This window comes from Callorhinchus milii, unplaced genomic scaffold (assembly GCF_018977255.1).
Source record: "Callorhinchus milii isolate IMCB2004 unplaced genomic scaffold, IMCB_Cmil_1.0 Scaffold10, whole genome shotgun sequence".
Classification (NCBI taxonomy): Eukaryota; Metazoa; Chordata; class Chondrichthyes; order Chimaeriformes; family Callorhinchidae; genus Callorhinchus; species Callorhinchus milii.
In genome coordinates this window covers 16597518-16615537 of record NW_024704751.1, presented here as the reverse complement: position 1 = coordinate 16615537, position 18020 = coordinate 16597518, and the positions used below count along the sequence as shown (strand labels likewise).

Here is an 18020-nt window from a genome sequence, read left to right as displayed (position 1 = left end):
GCCAGGGCTCGGCACAGCGCCGCACGGTACGGTACGGTGTTCAGCTGCGGAGGCGGCGGCCGCAGGGAGAGTCTGACCCCCGGGTCTCGCCGCTTCCCCATCCCCCCCCTCCCTCTCGGGTCCGGTGACTGGCTCTCCGGCCCGCGGGCCGGTCTCTGCTCTGAGGGGGAATCAGTGCGGTTTCTAGGCTGTTCTGTACGTATTTCTCTCACCGGTGTGGGGGGGGAGGGGGGGGGACGCAGCAAGTGGTGCGGGCACCGGATTCTTCCTCATCGCCTTTATTCTTCCTCTGTGCTGTGCTATTGTTTGCAGGACATTGGATGTGCGTTCCCGGAGCCGTTCTGTCTCACGCGGCGCCCGGGAGGAGACCTGTCGTCGCGGCTTCAGCGCAGAGGGGGAACGTGGTGACATGCCCTCCTGAGCCGTCCAGCAGTTCAGCATCTGTGCGGCCAACATGGAGGCTCTCAACATCACAAAGGACATCATCAAGCGACAGATAAAGGTGCCCAGGAAACTCTCGTAAAAATAAATCGGGGGTTTTTTTTTGGTTTTGTTTTGGGGTTTTTTCTTTCCCCGATTTTTTTTTTATTTCCTCCCCCCCCCCCCCCCCCCGCGCGCGGGCTGGGAAAGAATTTCGATGCCGCTTTCGAAAGGGAATTGGGACAGGTACTCGAAAAGGAGACGTTTTTGCAGGGCCGCCGGGTTCCGGACGGGGGAAGCGAGACGAGCTGGGCTAGCTGCTCTCTCAAAGAGCCGGCGCGGGCGCGCGATGGTCCGAATGGCCTCGTTCTGCGCGGCGAGATTCTACGAAACTCGAGAGCGAATCTACACCACCTTAAAAGTATAGAAAAAATTAAGATGAGACAAAGAGTGGTCAAGTTATGATGGACTGTATCTGATCGAGGCACACATTGACTGCTGCTTCAAACCCTTTTTCCTTCATTCTTCCCTCTTCAATTTGGACAGTTTCTTTGTTTCCTGTAAATATGACCGGAATGCCAATGTTTGCTGTTAAGTGCACAGTAAGTGATGTTGGTGGAAGCCCAATTATCCCCCCAAAATCAGCCATTTTTAGCTTCTGCGAAACCGGTCTGGACACCAAAACAACAACAACAACAACAACAACAACAAGATTCCATTTATAAAGCGCCTTTCACGTCAGGAGGACGTCCCAAGGCGCTGCACAGTTGGGTCATGACCCGAGCAGGGGGGAAATGGTCAGGGTGAGGGGAGGGAAGGAGCAAGGAGGGGGAAATGGTCAGGGTGAGGGGAGGGAAGGGAGGGAGCGAGGAGGGGGAAGAGAGTCGAGAGGGGAGCTGAAGGCACGGTCAAAGAGAAAGGTTTTGAGACCGGCCTTGAAGGAGGAAAGGGAGGAAGCAAGGCGAAGGCACTGGGGGATGGAGTTCCAGAGCCTGGGGGCTGAGAGGCTGAAGGCCCGACCACCGATGGTAGGGCGGTTGGGGCGGGGGACGTGGAGCAGACCAGAGCCAGAGGAACGGAGGGTACGGGCAGGTAGGTAGGGGGATAGTAGGTTGGAGAGGTAGGAGGGAGCGAGGCCGTGAATGGCCTTGTAGGTGAGGATGAGGATCTTGAAATCAATCCTCTGGGGGATGGGGAGCCAGTGGAGGCGAGCGAGGGTGGGAGTGATGTGGTCCCGAAGCCTGGTGCGGGACAGTACACGAGCTGCAGAGTTCTGAATGACCTGCACTGTGGAGGGAGGGCCGGGAAGGCCGGCGAGGAGAGAGTTCCCATAGTCCAGCCTTGAGGTGACAAAGGCGTGGACCAGGGTTTCAGCAGCGTGAGGGGTGAGGTAGTGCCGTAGTCTGGCGATGTTCCGAAGGTGATGGAAGGCGGTGCCAGTTGTAGTGCGGATGTGAGGGAGAAAGGACAGCTCAGGGTCGAACAAAACGCCGAGGTTCCTGACTGGCTTTGAGAGGTGGAGAGTGCAGCCTTGGATGCTGATGGTGTCAGCGCCTGAGGTGCGGAGGCGCTGACGTGAGCCAATCAGGAGGGCCTCGGTTTTTCGCACGTTGAGCTGAAGAAAGTTGTCTCTCGTCCAGGACTCGATGTCGGACAGGCAGGCTGTCAGGACATCGGTGGTTGTGGAGTTGAGAGTAGAGGAGGAAAGGTAGAGTTGGGTGTCATCCGCATACATGTGGAAGTTAACTCCATGTCTGCGGATGATGTCACCAAGGGGGAGCATATAACCCAATGGGATCCACAGGGCACCGACCTTCTAAGTCAATCAACATTCTAAGATTTGCCTAAAAATGCTTCTGTTACAACCTTATTCTGTTTAAGGCTTCAAGATTTTTTTTGTGTGAAGCTTACTATATAAATGTGTTTAAATAAAACAGGACACCAGCCTTTGATCTGCTAGTTTGTTCAAATTGGGAATGAAGTTGGGATAATTGGGATAGGCCCTAGCTTACCTCTCCTACCCAAGTAACACTCCCAGTCTAAGCGCTGACCCTGCCTTTGTAACACTGCCTATCTGTGTTGGGCTTACTTGCTCGAGATGCTTTCACTAGGAGTCTATTAGCATGCAGAGTGGTTGTGCTACTTGTAGGGTTCCTGATAACTGGACTGCTTGACGTTGCCTCATCTGCCATAGATTTGCGTGCCATTTAGTGACTAATCTGCTGAAGAAAATTGGAAACAAGTCAGATATGTGTGGCTAAGATGCCCATTTGAATGTTCCAGTAAAGTAAGTTTCAGAGACATGAATTAGGGACACACACTGTACACAGCTGGTCTGTGTTGAATGGAGTTTGATTACTTTTCCCTGTTCTGTTTTTCACTATTGTTGCAAAGAATCACAACAACAATAATGATAATCATGGGGAGAAACACTCCTCTTTTCAAATGCCATAGGATCTTTAACGTCCATTTGAACAGGCAGATAAATACATACAAAATTACATTTGTAAAAGTGCCTTTCATGTCGGGGGAACGTCCCAAGGCGCTGAACAGTCAGGGATTAGGATGGGATTAGACGGGACCTTGGTGTAACATCTCATCTGAAGGGTGGCGCTTTCCCTTCCAGACCAACACGCACTGGCAGACATCAGGAGGCTAATTTTATAATGAAAATCCATGTACGGAGAGACTGATGGCTAACTGGGTTTTGTGACTGTGTGACTGTGTTTGCAGGAGAAGAGTGCCTTGTGGTTTGAGCGCCGCTATCATGTGATGGATCCGTTTATAAAGCGTCTTGGCCTGGAGTCCGAGTTAGAGGTGAGATTCTTGAGCATTTTTTAACTTTATCTTCAAGAGTAGCTTTGCTCCTGTGGCAGCACTGATCAGGTATCTAATTCAAACACTGCTGTATATATCTGGTGATATGAAGAGATATCAGCTGTTTGTTTGCTATTACTCCCTGCAATCTGCAGGTTAAATTGCAAAGAATCAGCTTAGCTCAGTTGGTAGAACTTTTACTCTGGTTCTGAAGGTTGTAAGTTTAAATCCTGCATTACACACCCATGACAGCTGCTCGCTCACATTGCACTAACATACTGGTAAAATGACCGGAGCTTTATCCAAAAGTAAATTAACACAAATTTAGCAGCAAGTAATCCACGGTCTGCTGTATATTTACAGAAAATGTATTGTTTATTGAAGCAGAATCAGTAATGGCTTTCAAAAGGGTTTGGATAAATATTTAAGAATAAAAATACAAAGGGCAAGGGTGTGCGATGAATAGCTTCTTCAGACCGGTAGGCCAGACATAATAGGCTGAATGGCCTCTAGTGTGGAGAAAATCTTTTTTTCTGATGTGTTTATTATTTCAACATAATAATAATACTTGTATTTGATATAGCCCTTATCACATTTGACATTGTAATGCAGGGCAATCTGTATTCAACAAACCTTTGCAATCCTTTTAAATTTTATTAAATGAGAATCGTTCTGTCTCTTTCTGTGCCACAGGGTCATTCTGGGTGTGTGAACTGCCTTGAATGGAATGAGACGGGCCAGTAAGTATTGGTCTTACACTCGGCTCCTGGACTGTTACTTTAAAGGCAGTAAAGTACCAAAGAAATAGAAAACAGTTAGTGTTTTAATAAGCTAACTATACCTATAATAATAACAACAATCATTTGATATATGACATTTGATATATCACGTCTTCAAGGCTCTTCACAGAATATACTGTAAAGTGAATTAACTATATATTTGTGGGCAAAACACGGCAGCCAATCGAGCACAGCAGTGTCCCACAAACAGTCATGGAATGAAGTGACCAATTTATTATTGTGGGTTTTCTTTCTTGAGGGATTATTATCAGGCGTGTGGAGGAAAGAACCTTGCCCAAGGTTTCGTCCTGCCGGGAATCAAACCCAGGTCTCTCGCTTGTGAGGCAAGTGCTCTAACCACTGACCTACAGAACTCCACAGTGTCTGGGGTTGGGTTTAGAAGTAATCCCAAGAATACCAGGTATCCCAGGGTGTTGTACATTCACTGATGCTGAACGTAATAGAATTCAGAGGTTTCTGGATACAGCCACTCAGGATCAGAGTGGCTCAGATCAGTGGATGGGCCCAATGCAGGACACAAGCCTCAGGCAGGGGAGAACCTGGTACGGACCGGAGACGAGTACAACATTACAGTGATTTTCACCAAACAGCATAGTGCTATTTCTGGTGCAAAGAGTTTGCACAGAAAGCCTCAGCTCTGCACTTTATTTCCGTTTAATTTAGACACTCATTCTTTCTTCCTTTGGTGTTAGGTTGCTGGCCTCTGGTTCGGACGATCAGCACGCAATTCTTTGGGATCCTTTTAGCTGTAAGAAACTACTCACCATGCACACTGGACACACAGCTAACATCTTCTCAGTCAAGGTACCACCACTGATCTCACATTAACTCTGTACCTCCATGGTCATTTTGGTCATTATTGTTAAATTCAGTGCAAGGAGGTTCATTGTGGAATAGCTGTTTCATTTCCAGGGGCAGAGGATACGGTGTGGAAACACCATCTCATTTAATAATAATACTTGAGTTTGAACGCTGCCACCGTTTGTGTAAAGTGCTATGGCGCCATTACTCTATGTGAAGGGAGCTCTATAAATGCAAATTGCTAAACCACTTGCCCTAAACCATCAGTTTGACTAAATTCTAGAATTCCACTGTAATTTGAAATGACCCTGTCCTGAATGTGATGAAATAAAAACTAATTGGAACCACATTTTGGCCAATTAATAATACGTGTTTGTCTGAGGGTGGGGCTCTGTCTCTGTGGGTTAGTGTAGTTAGTGTCTAGCTGTCAGGGTTGATCGTGTTACTGCACTTATTCTCTCTTCTCACCTAAATTGCTTTTGCTTTTCCGCTAGTTTCTGCCACATTCTGGCGATCGCACCCTCATTACCGGAGCCGCTGACTCCAAAGTGCACGTCCATGACCTGACGGTGAAAGAAACCATTCACATGTTTGGGGAACACACCAATCGAGTAAAACGCATTGCAGCGGCACCCATGTGGCCCAACACCTTCTGGAGCGCTGCAGAGGACGGGACAGTCAGGTATGGGATGGGGCACAGCCCCAGAATCTCCCAATTCTTACCGAGGAAGGTTCAAATCCCGACAGAGCACGAGAGCGAGGTTCTTGGTGCTGCTTCCTGTTGCTGTGGGGATCAGTCTCAGTCCGTATCACTGCAGCATTTCTTAATGGGATTGCTTCAAAATAAATCAATGTTGCATGAATGGGAATTGGAAGTAACTGGAAGTATGTCACACCAACTAGCGGAAACTCAGGATTAACGTCCGGAGCAAAGTTTATGTTTTCTGGAATTTCTTATGAAACCCCAATAAGAAATGTCACAAATTATAAAATGGTCTACTGGCCTGGGATCCAACCTCGGTATTGATTTTCCATCTTTGTTCACTTCATTTCTAATGAATCTCATTCTTTGAAGTTTTGAGGTGTTTCTTTGACGTGCAAGATGTTGCATGTCAATATCAATTGTATTATGGAGAGATAATCTCGAAGCTATACGTACTGTGGAGCTCATAGCTGCAGATAGGTAATAAGGAGGATACACTACTAGTTTGAAAATTACAAATTAAAGATTTTAATTCATCAACTTTGAACAATTCTAGAGAGTTGAATTAATTGGTTTCTGTTTGCACAGTTTCTGCCAGTTTAGACAGTACAACATCTTGTACTACTTTAGTGCCTTTCGTGTGTGTGTGTGTGTATTGGAGAGAGAGAGAGGGAGGGGGTAGCAGTGAACTTGTGAGTCAGACTCAGGTGGTGGCTTTTCAGGGTCACAACTTCCTGCTTCTCCTCAGCATCGGTCACTCTGCATTCAGGAATGCAGTTTGGTTACTCCTCGTCTCTATTAACAACTGTCTACCAAATTGTGCCAGTGAATGCTCTGGATCAAAGATTCTCGTTTCTGACAGGCAGAGCTTGGAACAGTTGTGTACAGGTGGTTCAGCACTACACTTTACAGTAAATTTGCTATGTGTAAGAGGCCCTCCCATTGTGAAAGTTGTGATATTAATGCAAGAATTATTATTATTCTGTATAAGATTAATCTCGGAATACCCTGGTCTGGCGTAAAGCATTTACCACGAGTGGTGCAAAGCTAAGGAATAGTTTCCAATGGACGAGAGCAGGCGGACAAATGCAGAGGGATAATAAAGATGCAACTCCTTGTCTGTTAACCTGCTGCATGTGCTTTGCTGTTGCAGACAGTATGACCTGAGAGAAAGCAGTAAGCGCTCGGAGGTGCTGGTGGACCTGACCGAGTACTGTGGACAGCACGTGGAAGCCAAGTGTTTGGCTGTCAATCCTCAGGACAATAATTACCTGGCTGTGGGAGCCAGTGGGCCTTTTGTCCGTGTCTATGATGTTCGCATGATCCACAATCACAGGTAAGGTGTGGCTGGAGTAAGTTGCAACTTTTACGTTGGTCACAAAGCAAACTGGAAATCAGGGGACAACGTTCCCCCCACCCAAGGTTTAAAATATCATGCCTACAATAGAGGCTAAATGTTTTCATGAGAAGAGTTGAGGCTCGAGGGGGATATTGCATTCGCACAATTTGGTAATTTTCGCAGAGCATTCACTAGTAGAGTATGACAATGACACTTTCATGTCCTGTTAGAGCTTTGTCATTTCAGCCACGACTGTATGTTGTAAGATAATGCAGAGTGGCAGCTACAGCAAGAACGCTGAGTGCAGAATGGTTTCGAGTTTCTCCGCACACCTCTGTTTACCTAGCAATAAGCAGGAACCCAGTTGTCAGTTGACTGGGGTATCGCTTTGCCAGGGGTAATATTTCCTTTTTTAAAAAAAATTGGTCACTCAATCCATGACTGTTTGTGGGACGCTGCTGTGCGCAATTGGCTGCCGCGTTTCGCCCACAAAATATACAGTCAATTCACTTTACAATATATTATGTGAAGCGCTTTGAAACGTCTCGAAGATGTGATAAAGCACTATACCAAATGCAAGGATTATTATTATTACAATGAGATTTAAAAGTGAAGGCCTCACGTAAACTACAATTTGGGATTAATTTTGTGAAGTGAAGTTGGAACAGAGCAGAGACTCTCCTCCTCGAGGTTTCCCTTTTACCCCTTCCCCACTGTGTTCCGGTCCTGACTGTGTTTTTCTCTACAGTCTCTACAATCTTCCCTGCTTTGTGTTCTGTAGGAAGGCAGTGAAGCCGAGCTCTACAGCAGGAGTCCACACATTTTGTGACCGGTATAAGTCTGTGCCAGACGGAGCTGTCCAGTACTACGTGGCAGGTACCTTTGCGTCTTCATGTGTCCAGTGGAAAAAGGGGCGGGGGGGGCTCTCAAGTAGAATTAAGTGGGAAAACAACAGTTCGCCAAATTAAAACTTCCAGCAGGGGGTCTCTGTATTGTAATTGGGAGCAGAATTCCTTGCTAATTTTCTTCTCTTTTCTAACCCAGAGGTACTGAACTCCACTGTATCTCTGGCTGAGATGTGTCACTCAGCACAGACAGGGAACTGAACCTAGGCTATTGTACGGCTCAGCTACTTACACGATAAGCAATAGTTTGTGACACTTAATAGAAAGGTTAATTGTTCTTTTTAAACGCATTGATTCTCTGTCAGAGCTTCACAGGAATGTTGTTTGTCATTGAACATGAGCAAGAGACCTTGGCTGGTGGTTGCACTCCAAGACCTAGGAACAGGAATAGGCCATTTAGCTCCTAGAGCCTGTTCCACCATTCTATTAGATCATGGCTGATCTGTACCTCAACTCCAAATACTCGCCTTTGCCCCATATCCCTTGATACACTTACCTAACAAAAATCTATCCACCTCAGTCTTGAAACTTTGAATGGATCCAGCATCCACAGCCTTTTGTGGGAGAGAGAGAATGCCAGCTTTCCACTGCTAAATGGCCTGGATCTAATTTTAAGATTATGCCCCTTTGTTCTGGATTCCAAGACCGAGATGCATTGGGGTCACTGTCACACTTACACCTGATAATACTCCTCCTTTTCAGGGCATCTTCCAGTAAAACAGCCCGATTATAACAACAGGCTTCGAGTGCTTGTGGCCACATATGTGGCCTTCAGTCCCGATGGCACAGAGCTCCTAGTCAACATGGGAGGAGAACAGGTGAGGGTGCAGTGTTTGTTAATCAATTCCCATTTACTACTAATAATAATAATCCCTGTATTTGATATAGTGCCTTATCATGTCATTGAAACATCTCAAACCACTTCACAGGATATACTATCAAGTGAATTGATTGTACATTATGTCGGCGAAACACAGCAGCCAATTGCGCACAGCAATGTCCCAAAAACAGTTGTGGATTGAATGACCATTTTTATTTGTTCTGTGAAGCGCTTTGAGACATCTCAGCAACATGATAAGGCACTGTAGCGCAGTGGTTAGAGCACTCGCCTTGCAAGCAAGACACCTGGGTTCAATTCCAGGCAGGGCAAAACCTTGGGCAAGTTTCCTTTCTCCACACAGCCTAATAATAATCCCTCCAAAACAAAAAATAATAAATTGGTCATTTTCAATCCAAGACTGTTTGTAGGACACTGCTGTGCGCAATTGGCTGCCGCTTTTCGACCACAAATATACGATCAATTCACTTTACAGTCTATTCTGTGAAGCGCTTTGAGATGTCGAGAAGACGTGAAAAGCGCTATATCAAATGCAAAGATTATTATTATTATTAATGTTCCACAAAACAGTTTCTGTTTTGGAGTCAGATGCTTAAACTGCAGTCATTTCAAGAAAGTAAAATAAATGTTCTTATCATTTCAGGTTTATTTGTTTGATCTCACAAATAAACAGAAACCATATACATTCCTCCTGCCAAAGAAGTGTCCTTCATCCAGTGGTGAGTGTTTCAGCATGTGTAGCACTCTTACCTCCTTATCTGCAGCTTGGGAATGACACATTCTGTTCTCACTGATCTCTTTCCTGTTCCACAGATTTGCAGAATGGAAAGTCCACAACAAATGGAGTTACAAATGGGATTCATCTCCACAGTAATGGATTTCGGCTGGCAGACACCCGATCACAGAGCAGGTACCACAGGACACATACAGAGCTGGGCTGGAGCACAGGGGCACTCACTCTGTGTGGGTGGGTGGTTGGGTGGGTGTGGGTGGGGGAAAGCCGACAGTTTCCTGGGCTTAAAAAAAAGCCAACTTTCAAGGCGCTGCCAATTTCCCCCCTATGAGCATTCATCTTGTAACTAGCCAGAGTTGTAAAGAAGTGCCTTATAATTTGCTTCTACTGTAGTGTATGATTCACCATTCATGTGTGGCTCATTAGTCACATGAACTATTGTTTGTTGTTCCTTTGCAGTACTGCCTGTGAACTTCCAGCATACTTAGAGAGGCTCAAACAGCAGGCAAATGACGCATTCTCCCGACAGCAGTGGACACAAGCCATTCAGCTGTACAGCAAGGCTGTGTACCAGGTGCCCAGGAATGCCATGCTGTATGGCAATAGAGCAGCGGCCTTCATGAAACGCAAGTGGTAAGAATAATTCATGCTTCAGATCCAGACCGGTCAGTGAGGTTACCGGTCAGTGAGGTCACTGCGCCTGAGGCTTGAGTTACTCATAAACAGCACTGGATGAAATTTTATTTAAAGAAGCCTATTTCTGATTGTAGTGAAACGCAGGTTGTGCTGACCGTCATGTTGCACATTCAGGACAGAACTTGCTTTGGTTGTGAAATGGAATCAACTTCTGTTTTTAGCACAGGACAATGCCACATGGGTTCAGCTGCTTTGCTATGTCTGCATTGCTCTGTGTATGAATCAGCAACACACGGTAGCCGTCATGATTACAATTAAACTAAAATATTCACTGTCTGGATCCTCCCCTTCTGCCCTATTTACAATCTAAACGGTGCCCTGCATGGGGATGAAATTGCAGTGAGACACATTTCACCAGGTACCATGAGAATTGATGCTGAATTGTAGTGTTACATTCACAACGACATAAGCTTCTAATGTTAATTGCATTGTATTGTACAGTAATACATTACGGCTTCCTGATCAGTGATGTGAGCGATGTTGAGATCTGTTCCTCTTGTTTTCCAGGGACGGAGACCATTATGATGCTCTGAGAGACTGTCTGAAAGCCATTTCTCTGAACCCTTTGCACCTGAAGGCCCATTTCCGCCTCGCCCGCTGCCTGTTCGAGTTGAAGTACGTCACAGAAGCACTGGAGTGTCTGGAAGACTTCAAAGGACGCTTTCCTGAACAGGCACAGAGCAGTGCCTGCGATGCCCTCGAGAGAGACATTAAAGCTATGCTCTTCTCTAAGAGTGAAAGCTGTGAGTCACAACGATATTCAGTCGCTGTGTTGCCCTGGTCATTGTGCTCAGTCACTGTGCTGTCCTGATGTATATCCCCCAATATATTCCTCACCTCATACACTAACCTCCAGTTCCCTTGGCACTGCAGCCCTGCTCCCTGTATGCATGCAATGCTTTCTGTTGATGAGGACACAAGCTGCAGTTTATGGCTCTTACTCGTTTCGCCCACAAAATATACAGTCACCACACCTTACAGTATATTTTGTGAAGCTCTTTGAGACGTCTCAAAGACGTGTTAAGGCACTATAACAAATGCAACGATTATTATTATTATTTCTTGTGAGTTGAGCTGAAAAGTGTTCCTATTCTTGTAGCTGATGATAAGAAGAGTGGTGGTAATGCCCCAATCCGTATCCGGTCCAGCGGGCGAAAGGATTCCATCTCAGACGATGAAGTTGTGCTGAGAGAGCGAGGCTATGACTATAAATCTCGGTTCTGCGGCCACTGCAACACGACCACTGACATCAAAGAGGCCAACTTTTTTGGAAGGTAATTGAATAATCTAAGGAGAGATGGTGAGAGACAAATTGAGCTGAGTATGATTCAGGCAGGTCACACGATCCTCTGAGTCTCAGTCCTTCAGGATTTGCACTCTTCAACCTATCTCTGAGCTTCACCATTCAACCGTAGTAATAGTTTTCGGGGGAAAATATCCTGTTATTGATCTCCTTAGTTTGGGTCTGTTTTTGAGTCTAAACAGTTTTGACAGAAAAGAGTCCAAAAGAATTGTGGAATTTATATCTTCTGGGGTGACAAACTTACTTTAATGTCCTCGCTCTGGTATTGGGGTGGATTCTTGTTGGGCTGTGAGCTGCACTGCCAAGATCAGAGGTGATTAACACTGTTTAATATACCTGAATAGGAAGCAGAAAGTTCATTAACGTGCAGCTGATCTATCCGGCAAGGTTTTGCTTCTGTACAGAGAGGTAGCTGGTGTGGAGGTGTGATTATATGGCACCATTGTTACCTGAAATCTGGGTTCATGAACACACACTCCTACCCGGGGCTTGATGTCTCCTGTGATTGCTATGTGGAGATAGTAGAACTGTCATTCCTTGCTGTGGGCAGAGGGATAGTGACAATGTTGTCACACATTTAGTTCCGAGTTGCATTGCTCACCAAGTGGTTTGTAAGGAGTTCCTGCTCCCACCTAGAAGAGCTCAAACTTATTGGTCAGATATCCAATGACCAACTAATGACTGTAGTCCTCCTGGGAGCTAGAATTGGTAAGGTTTCCTTGGGGCTGAGTTGGCTCCAAGGTGACAAGCCTAATGATAGGCAAGCCAAACATTCCATGCTTCCCATCTACACGTGAAAATTCCTGCGGATTCCAAATGTCCACTACAATACTGACATTAAAAATAATTGGACTGTGCAAGCTGGGCACTTTAGGCTCTAATTTGTGGCTTACCCAACTAAGCCAGGTGAGGAGATCAGAACCTCTCTAAGCCATATGGACAAAGTCCTCTAGCATATTGGTTAACCCATTCGTCTCGCATGTGAGAGGACCTGGTTTCAATTCCCGGACAGGACAAAACATTAGGTTACTACACACACCTCTGCTTACCTAGCCGTAAGTAGGAATACGGTTGTTAGTCGATTGGCAGATCGTTTTTCCCGGGGTAATAATCCCTTCAAAAAAATAAATGTAAAAAAAAGTCACTCAATCCACGACTGTTTGTGGGATGCCATTGTGCGCAATTGGCTGCCGCGTTTCGCCCACAAAATACACAGTCGATCTACTTTATGGTATAATCTGTGAAGCGCTTTGAGACGTCTCGAAGACATGGTCAGTCGCTATATCAAATGCAAGGATTATTATTATTATTATTACTTCCACAGGGAGGCATTTGCCTCTTTAGTCACAAGATCATTTGCTGAATTTAGTTAAGTTTTTTTCAATATTGTTCCATTTTGCATGGAATTACTACAGGTTGAATTTCTCTTCCTTTCCAGTAATGGTCAGTACATCGTCAGTGGGTCAGACGACGGCTCCTTTTTCATCTGGGAGAAAGCGACGACAAATCTTGTGCGTGTTTTGCAGGGCGACGAGTCGATCGTGAACTGTCTACAGCCACATCCAAGGCACTGCTTTCTCGCAACCAGCGGCATTGATCCTGTGATTCGCTTGTGGAGCCCGAGGCCAGAGGTATGTCTCAAACACCCAGCGCAGTGTTCACCACAATAATGATCCTTGCATTTTGATTTAGAGCCTTAGCGTGTCGAGACGTCTCAAAGCGCTTCATGGGATATACTGTAAAATGGATTGACTGCGTATTTTGTGGGCGAAAGGCAGCAGCCGGTTGCACACAGCAACGTACCACAAATAGCCATGGAGTACTGATCAGTTTTTTGGGATTGTTGGCCAGGACACCGGAAGACAGACACTCCCTTTCCTTTTCAAATAGAGCCGTGGGATCTTTACCGTCCACCTGAACAGGCGGGGTCCTCGGTTTAACATCTCATCCGAAGGACGACACCTCTGACAATACAGCACCACCCCCCTCCCCAGCGCTGTATTGGATCAGCTTGGACTATGTGATTTCAAGTCCCAACGTGGGACTTGAACCCACAACCTTCTGACTCAGAGGCGAGAGTTCTACCACTGAGTCGGGCTGATGCACAGGATGATTTCATACAACAACAACAAAATTACATTTGTATAGCGCCTTTCACGTCGGGAGGACATCCCAAGGAGCTGTGGGAGTTAGCAGTACCCAGTAATACTAGATATACACTTCAGTGGCACTACACAGTAGGTTACTCTATAGCAGGAATTTGTGCCACTGCTCAATATGATAATCTCACAAAATGGAGATACAAAATTTGATGACAAGAGCCACGGCAGCGTTGGGGGGAGGATTTTTCCCAATCGTTGAGCTATAGAACAAGTTCAGAAACCAGGCAGAAAGGGTCATTGATAAAGGCACCAAGAATACCAATATTGTTGGTAAGTTTCAGTGCAACTGGTTCTTTTGCATTTGACCTGAAATTGTTTCTTTGCCTGTAAACAACAAGAACAAATTACACTTGTATAGCGCCCTTCACGTCAGAAAGAACATCCCAGGTAAATACTGTGGCTGAGACGGTGTGCAGGTAATCTGCTTTCAGCCCTTTAGCAATGCAACTCTGCAACAGCCACCGAGCGCAGCCCAGACTGGACTGAGCCTGATTGTCTGTGGCTTTGTGTGAGCAGAGCTTCCTCGGTGAGGGGGCTCCGTGCGCGGTTGAAGTTGGGCAAAGGAGAGCAGTGGCTGGTCTCTGACTGATGTTCCTTTTCAGAGTGAAGATCAGAATGAACGAGTAATTGAAGACATGGAGGGAGCTTCTCAGGCCAATCAGCGCCGGATGAACGCAGACCCGCTGGAGGTCATGCTCCTGAACATGGGCTACAGGATTACCGGGCTGAGCAACAGTGGGGTGGCGTCGGATGATGAGGAAACGTCAGAGGGGCAAGTGCAGTGCAGACCAAGCTAAGCACCCTCTGGGCTGGGCTGGAGACAGCTTTCTCCAGTCATGCATCTGGTTGAAACACTGCACTGTTTCCCCACCCCCACCCCACTACCCCCCCCACCCCACAACCCCTTATGTAGCAGTAATACAGGCAGCATTCATATCCTTCCCACCAGCCTCTGCCCACAGCTCCCAATGCCAACCAGATCCGCCAACGGAGCCTCTGATGTTTGACTCTCGCTGCCCTCGGGAGCAGCGACTGAACCTGAACCGGGGCTGGGATGAGTACAATAGACTTGAAATTGTTTCTGGTGGTTGTTTTGGGAAAGACTCGTTTGATAAGCAGAAATGTTTTTAATTCTATAGATGCTGCTTTCAAAAGTTTGTTTAAATAGCTCTTCCTCCTTGATAGTGTCGCACACGCCTCTTTTGTATCTATTAACCAGCTGTGTGCAGTCGTTAGCCAATAAGCAGCCAGCAAATGGGGGTGTTAAAGGGCCTAGCTTCACCAGGTTTAAGTCCCTGAGTTAGCCTCCGTAGCCTGCAACCTTCTGTCGTCGGCTGCCTGAGGTATATCTGGGAATAGCTGCCCTGTCCTGCCCTAGATTCTCAACTATAACGAACAAAGCACTGCAATGCACCAGCACGTACAGCCTGCAGAGAGGTGTGAGAGATGGAGTCCAGTTCTGTGTGTAGAGAGGACGGAAACCTTCCACAAGCGTGTGTGTGTTTTTGTGTGTACTCCTCTAACTGCAGAGCTGAGTCGGATCAGGAAAACCAACCTCTGAGGCTGTATATGTGTGCCCCTACGTGCATCTGTTTGTGTGAGAGAGTGTGTTCGCGTCTCTTCCTCTCTCCTCTTCACCCCCATTAGTTTTATTTTACATTTATCCTGAACCAGTCATGCCACTTGTCTCTGCATTGCCGTCTCTGGAGAGATTGCTCGCAGTTTGTCCGCAGCTTGTGTGTTCAACTGCGCCTTGTGTGCGTGTGGGGTTGGTGCAGTGGCTTCAGCGACTAATGGTGGCATTACAGGAGCTTTTGAACGACTACACTGTGAAGCTGAACATGAAATTAATCCTGACCCGTCAAGCAGGCTGACTGTATTCCGATCGTGGGTACACACGCTGGGTTGTGGCTGTCAGATGGTGGTGAATCAATTCACTGCAGCTGGACTTTCCTCTGAAAGCTATTGACTGTTATTAGTAAATGATTGGCAGCTGCCCCATCAGTTTTCTTATAAAGCTGGTGTGACTTCATCTCACTGACTGTTTGTTCCATTCCTCACGAGTGTGTGTTTTCCTGGTGTCCCAGTGGGAAGTGAAATAATTTGTTAGTTTTCAAATTAAAATTGCCGTAAGGCAGGCCCTGAAAACTTAACAGGAAAAGTTTGTTCCAGATTAGAACATCAATGCCATCAGCTTTGAGTCCATAGACCAGCGAGGTACTGGGGGAATGTTGTATAATATAGAATCTGACCTTTGTACATCGTGCATTTCCTGTTTTTCTTTCAGACAGATTGTGAGCTAAGAGTGACTCTCATGTTCCAAATTGTCCTCTTTTCCTTCCCACTATCCAGACACTGAGAGGAATCCGTTCTCTGTTACCTTTAAGTTTCCTGCAAACTTTTCTCCCGGCCCTCTCATCCCCCCCCCCCCCCAACCACGCCTTGTACACGCATTACAGACACCCCTTGTTCACGCTCACACACTCGCTGTGTGCTGCTGTGGGTACGTTGCACGCCCAGTGGGGGCAGGTTGGCCCAGGGTTGAGGTCAATGTCAATTCTGTATTTAAAGCTTCTTCAACTAATTTGTTGCTACATTTGCCATCTATAATTAAAAAAAATCAATTTCTTGATAAGGAATGTCTGTGAAAGCTGCTAACTGTAAATTGAACTAGTTACTACATGGTGGTGATATTTGAGTTTCAAGCCAGCGTTGAAATGCTCGGGTTTAGCAGAGTGCTGTATAGTTTGGTTTCATTGCTAATAATTAATTCCTACTTGTATAGGGCTAGTGCTGTTGTTGGCTTTGAACAAGCCTGTAGTTATTTCAGTTGTATATGGGTGCAATAAAAACAAACAGAAATTCTTGCATTCTTTCAGTTTACATTTGAATAAAAGAAAATCCTTTAAAAAACAATCTCCCATCAGACAGAATAAGTCTTTTACTCCCTGTGCTGAGGAGCAGGTCAACTCCATTATTTGTTTTTAAACCAGTGAGACTAGTTCACCTCATGTGACAGTGAACATGACATTTAACAACTGATTCGATAACATTGAATCTGTCTTGAAATGTTGCATTTTCATACCTTTAATTACATTTTCATATACATTTTATAAATTGAAAAGATGCTCTTTCTGGCACACGAACAATAAGTGAACTTGCCAGCTGGTAAACAGAGTTGGAGTGCCATCGCAGGAGTTCAACAGTTTTCATTGCAGTATAGGTATTCCAGGAACGATTGCATTTATGTCCGTCCTTCACTAGCAAAGTGTCTCGGATCGGTGCACAGTGAAGGGGTTGGATACTGAGTAGGGGGAAGGGGATTTGACCATAGGCACAATCAAAAGAGGTAAATGTTAAAGACGAAGTGAGTGAGGAGGAGGGATTGAGGCAAGGAGTTCCAGAGGCTGTGGAGACATAATGGCTGAAGGCACAGTCACCAATGGGCGGAGGGCAAATTGTGCTTTGGATAAAAATTTGAAAATTGAGGTTTTCTGGGACAAACACCAAGTTCACTCTTTCCACCATCAACATGAAACCTGTTCTGACAATTACGCTCAGCACTCTCTTCCTGGGGAAACGATGAATAGTTACTCCTGTACACTGGCTGAAATAAGTCTTCAGGATACAATTGAGATTAAAAGCTACTGTCATCACATTAGTCAGTCAATTCTGACCTGAAAACTATTCTGACCAAGTTTGGATGTTAGTCGGCTCGATTGGTAGTACTCTCGTCTCGTGAGTCCGAAGGTTGAGACATTGAGCCTATTGCAAAACTGGGAGAATGCTGCATCGACAAAGGCACCCACTTGGGATGAGACTTTAAACCAAGGTCACAAACAAACATTAAACGCCCTGTGCACTATTTGAAAAGAGTTTATCACGGAGTTAGCTGTTTTATATTCTGAATCTCCGGCAGAGGGCACTCAACCTCCATTACCGAAAATAATAAGTTTTATTGGCAAGAACCCCAAATCTGTAGAGCAATGAAAGAGGCCTGTGTTTGTTGCCTGAACGCTAATTTGCTCCATTTGATAATCGTAGCACATTTATCCCAGTGTATTTATAAATGGAAAATAATGCCTTTATTAAAAATATAATTTTTTTTCACATCGATGCCTTTCTTTATAAATAGTTGTTTTATGTAAGAGCAGAAGGGAGACAGTTGGGATGAAGTTCCCTCTGTCTGTCAGGCTGCAGCTGGGGTCGCTCTGCAAATAGAAATATCAGCTCACACAATTGCTGCTCTTATACTGAGTTGATGGGAAATCTCCAGAGCTTCTTGGTCTCATATTATTAGGTGCAAATTTGCTCTGGAGGCTTGTGGGCTTGATGTAAAGTCCAAAGGACAAGATACGACTTGGGAACACTCTAAATATTTTAGAGTCCCGTAGCTTTGTGGTTAACGCTCTTGCCTCGCAAGCGAGTGGACCTGGATTAGATTCCCAGGCAGAGCACAATCTTAAGCAAGTCTGCTTACTCCACACACCTATGTTTACCAGT

General features: G+C 45.7%; 1 protein-coding gene across 3 annotated transcripts; it reads left to right on the top strand.

Annotated features, from left to right (window-relative positions):
- wdtc1 (WD and tetratricopeptide repeats 1) lies at positions 1-16379 on the top strand. Of its 3 annotated transcripts, none has more exons than XM_042338772.1 (16): positions 1-26; positions 313-502; positions 3154-3237; positions 3931-3977; positions 4730-4841; positions 5333-5520; positions 6695-6877; positions 7662-7756; positions 8488-8603; positions 9267-9342; positions 9437-9533; positions 9816-9989; positions 10560-10795; positions 11152-11326; positions 12794-12986; positions 14120-16379. In XM_042338772.1, exons 2-16 carry the CDS (start codon positions 455-457, stop codon positions 14312-14314), a joined length of 2019 nt encoding a protein of 672 aa, XP_042194706.1. In that variant the 5' UTR covers positions 1-26; positions 313-454; the 3' UTR covers positions 14315-16379. The 3 variants fall into 3 exon arrangements, with proteins under 3 accessions (XP_042194706.1, XP_042194705.1, XP_042194707.1); XM_042338771.1 differs by lacking the exon at positions 1-26 and adding an exon at positions 133-195; XM_042338773.1 differs by lacking the exons at positions 1-26; positions 14120-16379 and adding an exon at positions 133-195 and having other exon boundaries at positions 12882-12969.
- The last annotated feature ends 1641 nt before the right edge of the window (positions 16380-18020 follow it).

Bases quoted from the DNA above. Each gene is read 5' to 3' on its own strand.
- wdtc1 (XM_042338772.1), top strand. From the start codon at position 455: ATGGAGGCTCTCAACATCACAAAGGACATCATCAAGCGACAGATAAAG. The intron at 3,238-3,930 runs GTGAGATTCTTG...TCTGTGCCACAG, and splicing joins GCCTGGAGTCCGAGTTAGAG to GGTCATTCTGGGTGTGTGAA. The intron at 12,987-14,119 runs GTATGTCTCAAA...GTTCCTTTTCAG, and splicing joins TGTGGAGCCCGAGGCCAGAG to AGTGAAGATCAGAATGAACG.